The sequence below is a fragment of the Pyrgilauda ruficollis genome, unplaced genomic scaffold, assembly GCF_017590135.1.
Source record: "Pyrgilauda ruficollis isolate IOZ18807 unplaced genomic scaffold, ASM1759013v1 scaffold19, whole genome shotgun sequence".
Taxonomy (NCBI): Eukaryota; Metazoa; Chordata; class Aves; order Passeriformes; family Passeridae; genus Pyrgilauda; species Pyrgilauda ruficollis.
The window spans coordinates 7,011,213-7,026,699 of record NW_024518095.1 but is presented as its reverse complement, the minus strand read 5'-3'; the positions used below and the strand labels follow the sequence as shown (position 1 = coordinate 7,026,699).

The 15,487-nt window shown below is 41.0% G+C and overlaps 1 protein-coding gene across 1 annotated transcript in view; it reads right to left on the bottom strand.

Moving 5' to 3' along the window:
- Nucleotides 1–8,758, bottom strand: part of TPH2 (tryptophan hydroxylase 2) — a 50,632-nt gene extending 41,874 nt beyond the window's left edge. The window contains exons 1-4 of the mRNA XM_041465622.1: nucleotides 8,423–8,758; nucleotides 5,430–5,582; nucleotides 3,013–3,196; nucleotides 2,804–2,904 (exon numbers count right to left, since the gene is read on the bottom strand). Coding sequence (XP_041321556.1) covers nucleotides 2,804–2,904; nucleotides 3,013–3,196; nucleotides 5,430–5,582; nucleotides 8,423–8,527 — 543 coding nt within the window. The 5' untranslated portion in view covers nucleotides 8,528–8,758. The remainder of the gene's footprint in view (nucleotides 1–2,803; nucleotides 2,905–3,012; nucleotides 3,197–5,429; nucleotides 5,583–8,422) is intronic.
- Nucleotides 8,759–15,487: the final 6,729 nt, after the last annotated feature.

The window sequence follows — 15,487 nt, the reverse complement described above, 5'->3', positions numbered from 1 at the left end:
TTAGCTGTAAGAATTATAAATCATTGAAGTGTTTCTTTAGTACTTAGTTGCATTGTATTTTGATTTACACTCTCTACTGGACTGCAATAGAAAATAAGGATTTTTCTTTGCTTTTCTTTTTTTTTTTCTATTTTTTTTTCTTTTTTTTCTTCACCAGAGTTCCACAGGTGTTCTTTCAAGAGAGCTTTGTGTATATTACAGTCATTCAACCAAGATGCTGAAAAGTGAAACTTTTTTCCTGTCATTTCATCTCACTCATGTTTTCCTTGATCTGAACTGAGATCTGCACAGGCGCATAGCACAATAATCTACCTGTTCTTTATACATCTTTCTTCACTAGAATCAAACATCTAAAGATCATATACAATTCATTTTGAAGATAGTTTTTTCAGCAGTTGCCATCTTAACCAACACGTTAGGAACTGAACCATCAGGCTCCAGCTGATGTTTGAGTTACAAAGGAAGGGCTCTACCTCATGGGCTACAGCAGGTTCACACCTTTTCCACTTTAAGAGCAAAAGAGTTGCATAACACATACATGCTGGCCAGTTACAGCTCTTTGAGATATTCAAATTAGAACAAATCTCTTCTATATCTACAAAATATAAAGATATTTCAGGTTTGGACTACCAGAACAGTAAACTATTTTCAAAGTAGAACTGCCTTCCTCTTGAACATAAAAAAGGGTTAAAGAGTAATCTATGTTAGCCAGTTAGTAGCCCAGAAAGTGCATTTAAGATTCCCCCTGAAAATTAAAACGCTGAAAATTAAAATGTCTTTTTTCCTTAGTGCTCACATAGACATGCAAAACACTGAAACAAATTGAAATATAACATTTCTTGATTTGAAATACTTGTATGAGCTTCCCTAAAACTCAGGAGACATTTTACTGTCCCATAACCAAAGCAGTGCTGCTGGGGCAGAGTATGGGAGGATTTCACAGGACTACAGAAAGCCTTCAAATCTCCACTCCTACACAGAAAAGCTTCTTTGACTTGCAACAAGTTGCTGTAATCTGGGGGAGCCTCCTTGTCTCCTTAATACCTATTGAGGCAAATGTTGAGTTACTCAGCTGGAGACCATTCACTTTGGAAAGTGATGGAAAACAGCACAGGGGACTTAAAAACCTGTCAAGTGTAATGAAACTGAGACTGAAATCATTAACCATTATGGAGTGGGTTAAGGCTAAGCTGTTGAAGTGGTGCTATCCTTACAGGTTCTGTAATAGGATAATTCTCTTTGGTCCTCTGGCACATACATGCCACTGCTAAGGAACAGGGCAGGCAACTGGACTAGCCTTTCAAAGGCCAGTCACAGATTTAAGGGTGCTTACCCAAATTCTAAGATCCAGCAGGCTGCATAGGCTAACAAATGGTGTGTAAATTGTGCTTGTAAGAGTCCTCCCAAGTGTAAAATATACACTCATATAATGCAAATGTCTTTTTTTTTGTTTTCTGTAAAACTGAAGGCAAATTTTCAGCAGAGCGCTCAAGTATTTAATAAAGGTACCAGCTCAGAACATAAAACAGCATCTAATGGCCTGTCAGAGCCATAAATTCAAAGCTGGAATGAGCTGTCTCTACAACCTCTGTTTGAACCGAATTACGGTAAATGGTTGAAGATAATCAACAGGCTTTTCCTTTCAGAGAAAATGTGAATTAAATCCTAGTTTGTCATCAAAAAGTACATGGTAGAAACCAGGATTCAGGAATGTGCTCCCTGACTATGGGCCCTCAGTATGGGAAGGGCTCCCACATGATACAGGAGGCTGAGAACCAAGCAAGGTGATGATGATGATGATCGTGGCTGGTATGTGGGCAGGTGACACCAGAGACAGTGGGGCTGCCATGGATCTTTGTGATGGTGTCCATCTGGCTTGTGTGCACAAGGGTGGGAATCTGTGCCTGAGCCCCCACCACGGCACAAAATGTGCGCAACAAAAACCAAAGGAAACTACCATCTACAGCTAGAATTTAATCTGATTCTATTACAAGACAGTCTTATGGTCAGATATCTTAGTTCACTGCCTACTTCCTTTCAGCTGGAAATTTCTGATAGTACCAGTTTAATCCAGCTTATTTTAGGAATCAATGTAACTATCTACCACCAGTATCTCTGAGTCAAGTCATTCAGAGGTAGAAACTTGGATTCATAGAAAGAGAAATTATTTTAACACAAATGCCTGCAATCGTCTGCCATGAAAGACTTGGAGGTTAAGCATTTATAGCCATTAGCAAAAAGAAATAAAACAATAACAAACCCCTTTTTTCTGTCTTTTGCATTGAGCATTTGATGCTACTACCGATACCACTTGTGCATGCAGGCTTGTCTCCTGCCACCAGAGTCAGGAGATTTTGAGAAACAATGAGAGACACATTCCCATTTGCTGCATTCACCAAAAACAGGGACATGTTTCTCTGTTTTATCTTGTAATTACCTCCTGAGTGCCAAATAATGCCTTCATAATTATTTCTTCTCTGACACCCATTGACAATAGCAATTCTTACCCAAGACCTTCTTCTGGCAGAACTGAAGGTCATATTGAAACCTTTCTATCAACCAATTACATTTTGTTTTGAAGTGCAAGCAGTACAAAAGGGGATATACTTACTAAAAAATGAATAAGTTTAGTGGAGGACCTCAATTTTGTGTATCTTTCTACAGAAAAGGAAAATGAATTCACTGAAACTACCAAAGAGAAACCAGTCCTCATCTTCTGAAAACAATCATCAGCCAATAGGCTTTTTATTGGACTGGCAAATAACCCAACAAATCATCTATAGGACAATTTTGTTACACTTACGGGGTGATCAGCATCCAGCTCGGATCCATACATCAAAACTCTCTGAGAGCATTTGTCTAACTCAGAGATCTTCCTGGGGAACCAAGGGACACAATCGAGATCTGTAGGAGACAGAATGCAAATTTAATGCACTGGAGTGTAAGATCATGGAGATAGCTGTGCAAAACATCTGTCAGTGTCTAAACCAAGGGATACAAAAACAGCCTTGCCTTCTTCATCAGTCCAGATGTTTTCCGGTGGATTGAGAGATACTATATTAGTTTGAAACTTGAGCAACTGGATCAGTTCGTTAAATTCTTTCTTACTGCAGTCACAGTCCACAAAAATTTCCACCTCTGAATTCCTTCTCTTTGATTTTCGTGATTCAATATGAACCATACTCACATGTTTTTCCTGTGGAAAGATGAAATAACAGATGAAATATAGACATACATAGAAGAGCAATACTGGTGGCACATTCCTCAGGAAAGTTTTTCCAGTTATTAAAAGGCCTTTTTATTGAAAGTAGTCCCTTTTTCTATTTACAGGATTAGTTAGTGACACACACTAAATACTGATGACAAAAAAAACTTACATGGAAAGCAAAAACAAAATTATTATTTTTAATGAAGAAAGCCAAGTAACAATTTAATTTTATCTACAAAAACAATCTCTTACAGAGGACAGTATAACACTTTTTTTAATTTAATGCAATTTTATATTTATCTTTGCTATAAATATTAAATTCTAATGCCATTTTAATTGGAAATTTGCATCATAATAATGTTAATTTAAATACAATTCAGTGTGCTTCTTTAAACAGATGTTATTAAACATACTACTTGATGTACCTTACTACGTGAGGAATAAAATATTTTTATGAGAATAAACACGTATCAATCCTTACCTATCTACTGTGCAATTATCAATAACATGAAGTGTTAATAGCAATATAATTAAAATCTAACTCAATTTATTCTCTCTTTCAATGTCCCCATCAAACAAATCATGTAACAAACATCACAGTGTAAATACTTCTATCATGAAAACTTTCTCATGCTAGAACTTTCTCATGGGTCTCTCTCCCACCACAACTACTGGTCTGCCAAGGGTATCATACAGAGACAGATAACCATAATGTGTTGTGGCTGATCTGATCTAGAGTGACAGCCTTGCTTCAAAACAGGAGGTTGGATTAGATGCTGTTCTCAACTAAGAGACTGACCTCCTGTGGACTCTGCTTTTCCTTTTTCTTGCTAGACAGAAACTATCTGTTACTTTTCACAACTATTCTTGTTCTTACTTAATGAAGCCAAGAAAACATTTGTTGACTTCCAAATGGAAAGAAACTCATGTCTGTATTTCCAATTGTCCGCTGTATTTTACATAAATGTCCATTTCAGGTGGAGGTGTCCTCTGGCAGAGCCAACCATCAGTGTCTGTTTTTACACCTCTGGATATACAGACATAGTTCTTTCACTGGCATGCTCCATAAATGTGTATACAGTGTAGCAACCCAATCGCATAACAAATTCAATTTTCTCTTCCCTAGGTTAATTTGAGAACAAAACCCTGCACTCCTTCCTGCAGTACTCAAATCTGTTAGGTGACTACATGGATGCGGGTGGATATCCCTGCTACATTCTCCAGACACATTTTAAGACACCAGAGTGAGTGAGTTCTATGCCTATTCCCAAGAAAGGGTAGCAGATGTTTAAATTCAGAATTTCAGGTATGAACCCATACCAGCATTTTAGCCAGAGCTGCACTTGGACACTTAACCCTTAAAGAACAGCTGCATTGAAAACACAACTCCTACTGCAACTTCTGTTCACTCACTTAGGTTTCCCCTCTTTTTGTCAAACACCCTGCTTCCTGGCAGGCTCCCTCCTGTGGGTCTAACTCACCTCTTTTTCTTAGCTGGAGAATCTGTGTGTCTAACCTACACCAGCCTTGGGAATCTGTTCCCAGAGCCAGCTACTATGAGTGAAGGCTGGTAACACCCAGTGATCCCACACTTAGATGCCTCTGATGGTTTGGCCTGAGAGGCAGGCTCCAAGCCACCTCCTAATTTTGTCTTTGCTGCACACACTGAACAACTTAAGACTTTTATCATGCTGCTTTAATGACCCTCAGACACGTCTCCAAGCATTCTGACCAGGAGTCTCTCCGACAAGCACTGATTGCACGGAGATCTATGTGAGAACAAATACCTCACAATTTACATCCCAGTTAGACACGTAAAACCCTGACCCTGCAAACACTTAAACGTGTCTCTAATTTCAAGACCATCAAGGTTACCACCAACATCACCTGATTGTGTTAGATTCCAAACTGCTCTCTGATTGTGGCCTGCACAGACAACCTCAAATCTAATTTACAGTGTTGAGAATCACATCAGAAACCTAAAGTGAACCATGTGAATATCAGCATCACTGTCAAATTTTGTTTCAGAAAACCCTTCACAGGCTCAAAATGCTTTGTTCAATGGTCCATAAAATTTTAAGATACTTTTATTCCGTTCTGCAGAGCGAGTGTAGCTGCACTCTATTCCTCCTGCCACGGTCCATTAGATTGATATCAACAAAGAGCCTGACCTCAGTAGCCGTCCTCAGTCCAGCCAGCATAAATGATTTGTAAGTGTTACCTGGAAGAGTCTGAGAGCTTTCACCAATCCACCAACTTCATTCTTCAAGGAAAACACCACAGCTGTCTTTCCACCTTCAGATGCAGATTCATTTTTCCCATTTCCCTTATTCCCTTTCTTGTCTTCATTTTTCCCAGAACTCGATCTGTTTAGCTACAAACAGATAAAAAACACAATCATCTCAGATGAAAACAGGCAAGAGAAATTTCCCGCAAGAGAAATTTTTGTTTGAAAATAGCTGAACAGAACTCATCCTGGCTTAATTTGAAAGAAAAAGTCATGTGTTTACTTGAAATCAGAATCACACGTTAAAGGCAGCTGCTAGAGAAGATTGTGTAAGAGGCCGTACAAAAAAGATTTTACAAGCCTAAGGAAAAGCATAAATAGGATACATATATGATGGCATTATTTGGGCAATGCTATCATTAGAAGTAAATGTGAAGCAAATTGAGACAGCCTAAATTACTGGTAAAACCCGCAGATCAGTTACTGAAACCTGAATATTGCTGCAAAATCACAGGGATGCTATCCTCACCTGTACCAGTCAATTTATGAAGATGTGCACTGGTCTGTATTTTTCTATTGACCATTGTTACATTTAAAGCCAAAACTTTATGTTCTCTGTCGTAGTACAGTTAATGTTATCACATAATGCAATTCTTCCTGAGAAAACAAAACCTCTGTTGATTATACAAACCATAACAGAAATGCTTAGACTGCAACACAGACTACCAAGTTGGAAGTGACCTCAAGGATTATCTGGTCCAACTTTTCTGGGCAAAAGCATGGTCTAGACAAGATGACCCTTGTCACACCAAATCTTATAATTGTCCAGTGTTGGGGAATCCACTGCTTCTCTCAGGAGATTATTCCAATGGCTGATTGTTCTCATTTTGAAAAACTTTACACCCCACAGAAGATGAGTTAGCTGAGGAACTCAAAAAATAGAAAAAATTGCACCATCCTTGGCCCCTCTTACATTCTTCTCAGAATCTGTGAGTCCAAGACAGTTTTAAGTGAAATTTCAGTCATAATTTTCTAAAAAAATGTTATTTTATCAGCTTAAATCTTGTTGAAATTCCAACAGTACCGCCTTTATAGACAATTTTTATAACATTGACCATCATTTTCAAAAAGCAGCCTGCATTTTTCCATATTTAGGTTGTTACTCCTGGAGAAATTAAGTCTCCAGTGAGATGCTAACTGCTTTGTTATAATCCATAAAAATATGCAGATATACATTAAAAACATATACTATTTCAATGTTTCAAATTGATTAAATTGTACTTTAGTAAATTCTAAAGCAGCTTACAGAAAGTAACCTGACAATTCAGCTTTTTAAACAGCTCTTTTAACACTCTTTAAATGGCACAGCCACATTTAAACCAGGTATGGGACATGCTAAGAAGTCCCTGTGGTCTTTTATCATCATTTATTAGAAAAAAAGGAAACAATCTGGAAAGCCAATATATGAATGGTTTCACACATGTTTATTTTTTAGCAGTTGAGCTTATATGAGTCTGCTCCTACCTGATATGGTAGGAAACTTGCCCAGGGATAGTTATGGGGAAGGTCACTTTTGTTTTAACTTCAGTAATATCTAGGATTTGGATAAGTCCTTTTCACATACATCAAACACACAACCTCTAGATGAAGTGACAAAGGTGCTGCTTTTACAGCATCTGCGGTTTTTCCATGTGTGCTGCTTTCTAGAAGATTTGTACACATGATCATGGAGTCAACCAAGCGTTCAAGAATCTCAGTACTGTCCGTTCCTCTGGAAAACAAGGGCACTCGGCACTTTCCAAGCCTGTCACACATTCCCTAATATTCTCAAGAGAGCATTACCCAAAGTGATGACTGAAAGACCCTCTCAAGCATTTGAAAATTAAAATGAACACCTATTTGTTATGAGCCCAGTAGAAGAGGATGAACTTGAATTTTATTAGCCACGTTCATTAGTACACTTCATAATTAACGACTAACAGGTCAACTTTCCTAATGAAAATTAATTATGTGGAGCAAGTGTAAGTCCTCAGGAAAAGAAATCATTTACAGCAGAACACAGTGAAGAAAGTAACTCAAATATAAAACAGTAAAACAATTTTATTCCATTTAATTCAATACTTTCAATAGAAGCTGAACATGTACAAACAAGGATACTCCACATTTGCCATAAAGCCAGTAAGCCAATTCAAAACTGGTACAAACCCATGTATTCCACTGGTTTTACCCAAGTGATAAAAATCTTCATCTCTTACAAAATTTTATAGGAGTCACAGTCTTCATAATCCTAAATATTTCACGTATTCAGAGCAGGATACCTTATTTAGTCACATACACCTGTTAGCATACGGAAGTTTGTCCCACACTTGAAACCACCCAAGCACCTGTTGCACCCATGTCATCACCTTACAGAGAGCCATTTCTATCTCCTGGCGGTCTTTCTCAACAGCCCCCTGGCACGGTGTTCCCACGTGTCCTTGCAGCCCTGCCCGTCGGCAGAAGCCGGGAACACAGCGGCAAATCCCGCGGCACCAACGCGCAGCGGGGGCACGGCATTAGCGTCCTGCCAAAAATGCTCCGTGCATCGTGCCGTGAGCCTCACGGGTGCCCTGAAAAGGCAGTCTCTGCTGATGTGCACAGCCCGCTGGACTAACCAAGGGCTTCCAAAATCCAAGCACTTAAAACCATCTGAGCTGGACCCGATGCTTTTTTTCTATTATTCCCGCAGCAATACGGTTCATTTCTGCAGTAAGGCTTGTATCGCTCATGAAACTTTTTCTGTTATGTATGACACTTTTAAGACAGCGTTCTGAACGGGGACCGATTCGACAGCAAAGTTAGTTTCACCGGCCCCTGCCGCTGCCGAGAAACTGCTGGCTTGACCGTGAAGCGAGGAGCAAGGGGGACGCACGGCTGCCTGGCAGCGGGCCCCGGCGGATCCCGACCCCCCGGCGGCCCGCCCTGCCCTCCCCGGCCCCGGCACTTACGGTGAGGCTGCCGGCGGCGGGCCGCTCCTCCGGCAGGGCCGAGTCCAGCGAGAAGCCCCGGCGCGCCCAGTACTTGCTGGAGAACATCATCATGGCGGGCTGCATGGGGCCGGCGGCGGGCGGGGGGCAGCGCCGCGCTCTGCCCGCCTCGCCCGCGCCCGCTGCCTTTATACGCCCCCGCCGGGGCTGATGGAAACACGATTAGGGGACACCCGTCTCCGGGTGACGAGAGCCGCCGGCAGGCGGACGCCCACGGCCCCCGCTCACCTCAGCAGCCGGGGCGGGACGGGACAGCGCAGCGCGGGGAGCGATCCCGCCGCCTCACGCCGGCAGCAGCCCCGGGCAGCGGTGCCGGCAGCAGCCCCGGGCAGGTCCCGCTGCGGAGCCGCTGTCCCCACCCGCCCTGGGGCTGCTCCGGGCGGCTCCTTCGCCCTCCCCTCCCACCTGCGCCTGCCGCGGGCTCTCCGCTCCGGAGCGGCCCGGCCGGGCCGGCCTCTGCCCCCACCGCGGCACCAAGGCCCGGCACGGCTCACAGGCTCGAGAGTGTGGGGACAGCACGGCAGGAGCTGAGCTTCAGCACAGGGGAGTTGTGCAGAGGTAGCGAGAAATGCTTTGGTGTAGAAATCCATCTCTCTCCGTTTAAGTGAGCAGAAGGCAACTGCTGAAACAATATCTTGACTGCAGGGTTAAAGGAACCCCATCTCCCAAATTTACTTAGGAAATTTAGGATTTCTAACTTTTCTTTCATTGTAACATTCATTTTGTGACGTGCCACTGTCACCTGCCATCCCAGCTCCTCCTCACTTCTTTCATCTTCCAAAACCTCTCCACGACATCCTTTGAATCCATAGGTTACCTTACAGCACGCAGCACTGAACAGCACACCTGAACTGGGAGCGCTATGTCAGTTTCCCTCAAATACGTACTCAGTTTTCTCTGTTCAAACACGCCAGGCAGGGGAAACTTACCACTTCCCCTTGAAAAGCACCACCGGTGACTTGCCCTGGGCCTCCCAAAAGAGGGGCAAACTAGCTGAATGTAACAGCTGGCTGCACATGGCCACACATATTATTAGCTAAGTCTCATACCCTGAGTTATCAAGAGATGCTCCCTGTCCTGTTTTCTCATTACTTTTGATGATAGGAAAGCAGGCTGGTGTCTTTGGACTGTGATATTCCTGTCTGTTGTGCATGAGATACATAGGCACGGCTCCTGCAGTTGGACAATTTATGAGGGAAGTTGCTTAGCACTTTCTGAATGCTCCAGTGACAAAACCAAACATGACTGGGCTGCCTTTCCACCTACAGGCAAGACAGAGCATGATTTTATCTAGTGTTAGATCCTGGTTCTGCAGCTGGGGCATCACACGAGTCAATGACCCTACTGCTCCGGAGCCTTGTTATTGTTGCACCTCTGTGCAGTAACCAGAGCACAGCAAAGGTTTTCTCCGTCATCAGCTCTTCAGCATGACTCCCGAATGCAAAACAAATGAAGGTGCACTGTGTCAGCAGGTGTTAATAACAGGTAGGAGGACTCCAGTGCTTCAGCTGTTTTAACCATGCTGTGTGCCCCTGTGTCCCACAGAGAGATTGCTTCTCCCTAGAAGGGAGTTGTCCTTTTGCACCTTGTATTTTATTTATAGACATATCAGCACCAGATCAAAAGACATTTATGGACTGAAAGTGTTTATTTCTTCTTTGTTCTAGCTGCTGTACAGAGCTGGTGTATGGCTCTGGGAATATTGCTAAACTACAAATTTTGTTGAGAGCTCAACTTACTTTTCTATAGTTCACAGTGCTGTATATTTAGACTAAGTAAATCCTTAAAATCACTGACCAAAAAATTAGAAGTTCATCAAAGCAACTATTCAAAAGTACCTGATCTAGATAGAGCATGTCTGAGTGTCACCAGCAATGATATTTCACCTTGGGAAATAGAGTTGACAGTAAGAAATGGATAAGCTTAGTTTTGTTTCTAAAAGGTGCCTCATCACCTATAGTCAGAAGTCAGAAACTGCAAGGTCCTCTTTACACACATTTTCTTTTTTTCTCTCATGAGACAGCAGAGTCACTGTTGCCTGAAGTCCTCAGCTATGCACTTTTTAAGCTTAAAAATTTGCAGAATTCTCAAGTGAAAATTGAAATCTAAAGCAAATCTGTGAGATGTTTTCAGTGTTTGAGTAATTTTATCCCCACCAGAAGTATCAACTGCCAGTTTCAGCATATTTTCCTTAAAAATATTTGTAACATTTACCATAGCTTGATTTAACTGGAGGGTGAAATTCACAGGGCAGAGCAGCTTGCATTGACAAAAATACTATTCAAATTTAGCCCTGGTTCTCCCAGATAACCAAGTCTTTGTCTCAAGGCACACTACAGCAGGAAAAAGAACTCCCAAGTCATCATGTGGCAGAACAGAGAAAGAAATAAAGCTATGAAAAGGTATCCAAAAAAACATAAAGAAACATGGCCTCCACAAGGATCTAAAATGTAACCACCACCACCATTATTCACTGTCAGGTCAAAAAGGCAGGGCAGAGAACAGATGTGCTAATTATTCATGTAAGAGATGTTGACACAAGCAGAAAATAGAAGTCCCAACACCTTTTCAAATCACAATTTTGTTGGTAAAACAAGGACTTTGTTAAACAACTGACAAGTGGACTAACCAAAGGAGCTTTTCCAACAAGGAAAGATGCACAGTCTGTTCCTCTTTACCAGAGATATACACACACACGCACACCTAAGCCCAATTCTCTGAGTAATGTAGGTCTGCTGAAAAATCTATGATGACAATGTACACTTAATTTTTAAGTCATGAAGATACGGGTTTTCAAGCAACCATCAAAACCATCCTCTTTTAACACTAAGGGGATTTTAACCAACTAACAACCATCAGGTAAGGATATCTACCAAAAGATAGACTGGCTAGGAGGATTTGGGAACATAGATGATATCATGAACATAAAGCAAATTCACAATTTTCAGCAAAAGAAAAGTTCTGAGAAAAAGGCAGAAACTATTTCAGGAGAAAAAAAAAAAGGGATTTCAATAAATTCAGTTATTACAAGAGCCAAGAAGAGGAAACCTAGAGCAGAAACATAGTTCTTTCTCTGCTCCAGAGAAAACATAGTTTAATCAGGAAACCATTTCATTACAGAGGAAGTGCGGTCTTCTACTACACTTTTACTACTAGTAGTAGCATAAATCATTAGTTCATCATTACTTCAATTCAAAAAAGGAGCTTATAGGAGATGCAAACAAGGACCAAGATACCAAATACAGGTAGAATAGCACATAGATGAAAGCTGTGGTACAAAATTCAAAGTCATTAATATAAGACATCAAAAACAACTTTTAAAAAAAATTACTACAGCAGCAACTATAAGAAATGAACTATCAGACCATTGAATACAAGGAAAGGACAAAACAAAAAAAGCCCTTAAAATTAGCTAGGTATTCAAGGCACTTTTTTTCCATCAGCCTTTGTTAAAGAATCAACTGTGACCAGATGTCTATCACAACTAATAGCAAGGGCAGAGAGATAAGCTCTTTGCTTTTAACAACATGAAACAATGTTGAAGAATACTCCTGATGAGTCTGATCATAGCAAATGAGAGCACAGAAGCCACTTACAGAGGAGGTTCATTAAACCTCTGCCATCAATAACTGGTTTAAAAACTATGGGGAAGGACAAGTGACAAAAGACTGGGAAAAGGCCAAAATTATGTCAATCCCCAAGAAGATAATGGGGAGGAAGAAGGGCTGAAGAATTACAGACCAGTCTAATTTCACTTGTTTGAGAAAACAGAAGTACCAAAATTATTTGTAATGATCCAGAAGATAACAGATGATTAAACAGTCATGACAGATTTGCTGAGAACAAATCGAGTCAAGCAAATCTCATTTCCTCTTATGAATGTCCTGTGGACCAAGGCAAAACAATGCACGTCATTCATCTTGATGGCAGCATAGCATTTGGTATAATTTCTCATAACATTCTCACAAGAGAGATAAGGCATAGAGGTACAGATTTGTAACAAATCATACAGAGGGGTGGGTTCAGTTAAATGGAAGGGTGCAGAGAACAGGAGAGCCTCATGTACCTACCCTCACACCTAAACTATTTAGTAAAAGCCTGTTTTTAGAGCCTCTAGAGCCCAGTTATAAATTCCCAGACTGTACCTACCTCAGAAATGCTGTATTGGTTACAAAATTTAAACAGATGCTGGGGCAGAGAGGGCTGCTTACAGATAACCAGCTGCACAATCACCAGGGAAGGCAGAAATTACAGAAAATCTCCAGCTGTATGCAATCACACTATCTGAGCTGGAAATCCACAAACACCTGAAACTTGCTTGCATAATACAGTGCAGGATCTCTAAAGGTATCCTGCAAATGGATTAGACAGGCATCTAGCACAAGACATGGCTTCCAACAGGAAATACTGTAGCTAATCAATTATTGACAAGTTTTTAAAAGTGTATTCCCATATTGCAAATCTGGAATTTTAACAAGCTTTTTGTATGCATATATACAGGTATTCACCACATGATGAAAAAACGTGTGGTATGATTGATCTGGCTAAGATAATTTAGGTCTGAAATTTATCAGCTCCTTTATGCTGTTCACCATATGATGCACAAGTTTATCGTAACAGCATAAAAGGTGTAGCAGCCCGGGCAGAGCACAAAGAGCTGGGATTGCCACTTTTGGTCACAGTAGTAGTACTGTTTGTTGCTTGAGGAATCATTAAGTCCCTGAACCCAAAAGTTTGTACTTTAAAGACTTCCTTGTTCTCCTGCATCACTTACTGGAGCAGTAATACCAGAGGAGTGTGTGGAAGCTCTCCAAGACCAATCCCAAAGGTGGCGTGTACTGATGGAACCCAAAGGTCATCTGGACCAATTCATACACCAAAAGTGCTTTGGAAAAAATCTAGTGTTGCACCTCATTGAGTTTTGGCAAGCAAAACAGAACATCTGCACACCAGTTGTATGAAATACAACTATTTTTTGAACCAGATCTGGATGGGTGCTTAAAAAGTGTCCTCTTCAATACAGCAAGGAGTTTTTCCTAACATGACCTCACTCATCAAGGAATCATCACACCGAAGGGGTCAGACTGGGATGGAGCTCACTCTCCTCATAGCAGCCTGTACGGTGATGTGTTTGGGTTTGTGCCTGGGTCAGTGTTGGTAACACAGCAGGGTTTCAGCTGCTGCTGAACACCGCACAGCACTGAGGTCCTCTGGCTGCTTCCCGCGGGTGAGCACAAGCCTGAGAGCAGTCACAGCCAGGACAGCTGACCCAAACTGACCAAAGGCACATTGCACACCACATGCCATTGTGCTCTGTAATAAAAGCTCAGGGAAAAGAGGAGGAAGCAGGCCATGGCATTTCATTCATGATCATGGCCTTTATCTTTCCAAGGAACCTATGGTGAGATTTTGCTCTCCAGGAGGTGCATCAAAACCTGCCTGCTGATGGGCAGTAGTGCGTGAAATCCTCTTTGTGCTTTCCTTGTGGGAGCAGCATTTGCTTTTCCTGTTAAACTCCCATTGCCTCAGTCCATGAGCCTTCCTGCCTTCCTTCTATTTTCTCCCATCCCATGGAAGAGGGGACTAGGCAAGGGGCTGGGTGGGTGCACAGCTGCTGGCCAGGGTCAACTGCAACACTCCGAGGGGACACAAGTGACCACCTTTTGCTGAACTGCTGTAGCCTGGGCACAGCGGGCTCTGCAGTGGTTGGTTAATAACAAGATACACCTGCAGAAACAGTCTAAGAGCCAATGTTAAGGTAGGGTATGAGGCATGAGCCTGTATAATCAAAATATATACTGTATCTGAACTCTTTCAAAAAGAAAAACATCTAGAAGAATGGAATAGAAGGAATGAATAGAATCATCTCCTCGAATTACATAGAAAGTTTGAAATATATATTTGATTCAACTGTGAAATTGATTTTGGATTAGGTAAAAATTCACATCCTACAATATATCTTTTGTTTTTAATTCATCAGAAAAATTCAATTTGGGCCAAAGATTTAACATGAAAAAATAGCATATTCTCTAAAAGTGTTTAAGAATAAAATCCTCACTTGAATGAAAAATTAAAGCTTAGTTTATACAAGGCCTGCACTGCAATAATATCACTTCATTCAATAGCACATTTTGAAGTCCCACATGAAGCACAACTTATCTTTCAACACCATAAAAAAACCCAAAACCATTTGAAAGCATCTTCAAATCAAATATAGTATCACACATAAATGAAATCTGTGTGTTAAATGCTCAGTTATGTATCTGTGTCTCACTACCTTATCAACGCTCACATACAAAGCTCATGGTCACGCCAATTACCGAGCTAGACGTAATTGCGCAGACAGAACCAAGGGTTAGGATTTCCAGCTTTAAACTCAGCCACCATAGAGCAGCTCATGGCATTTTTCTTCTAAGAACAAGCACTGACTTCTCTCACCATGCTTCTTTCAGTTAGAGATGGCACCAGCCAGTGAAAAAAATACTCAGAAAAAACACACAACAGATTTGAAAAATATATTTTAAGATATTTAGCCAGCAACAGGTAAAACTTTTACCAGTCACTCTTCTGCAGCCCACAGACCAAACTTCAGTTTTCAGTTACATCAACTCAATTACTAAAATCGAGTCAGAGGAACATTTAACACATAAGCAAATTATTAATCCTGTACTCAGCCCATTAAATTGCTTTTTTCCAATTCTATTTGTAACATGAATCAAATCACAGATGCACTTTTAAAATGTTGCTAACCTCTTCAGCGTTGTCATCTCTGCTGTCCAACAGGGAATGTTTTGAGGAAAACAGCTTCCATCGACAGGAATTCAACCCCATACTTGGTAAGGCTTCATTTGCATCACAGCAGTATGCACAAATCATGCTAGTGATACCAAAACTAGTTCATAATCCAAATTCTTAATGCTAAATTATTGAAAATAAAATATTTTTTCAAGTTATGCTACTGTTTTGTAACAGAAAATTATTTAGAAAAGTGAGGAACAACTGCCTCACATATTTTGAAATAAAATA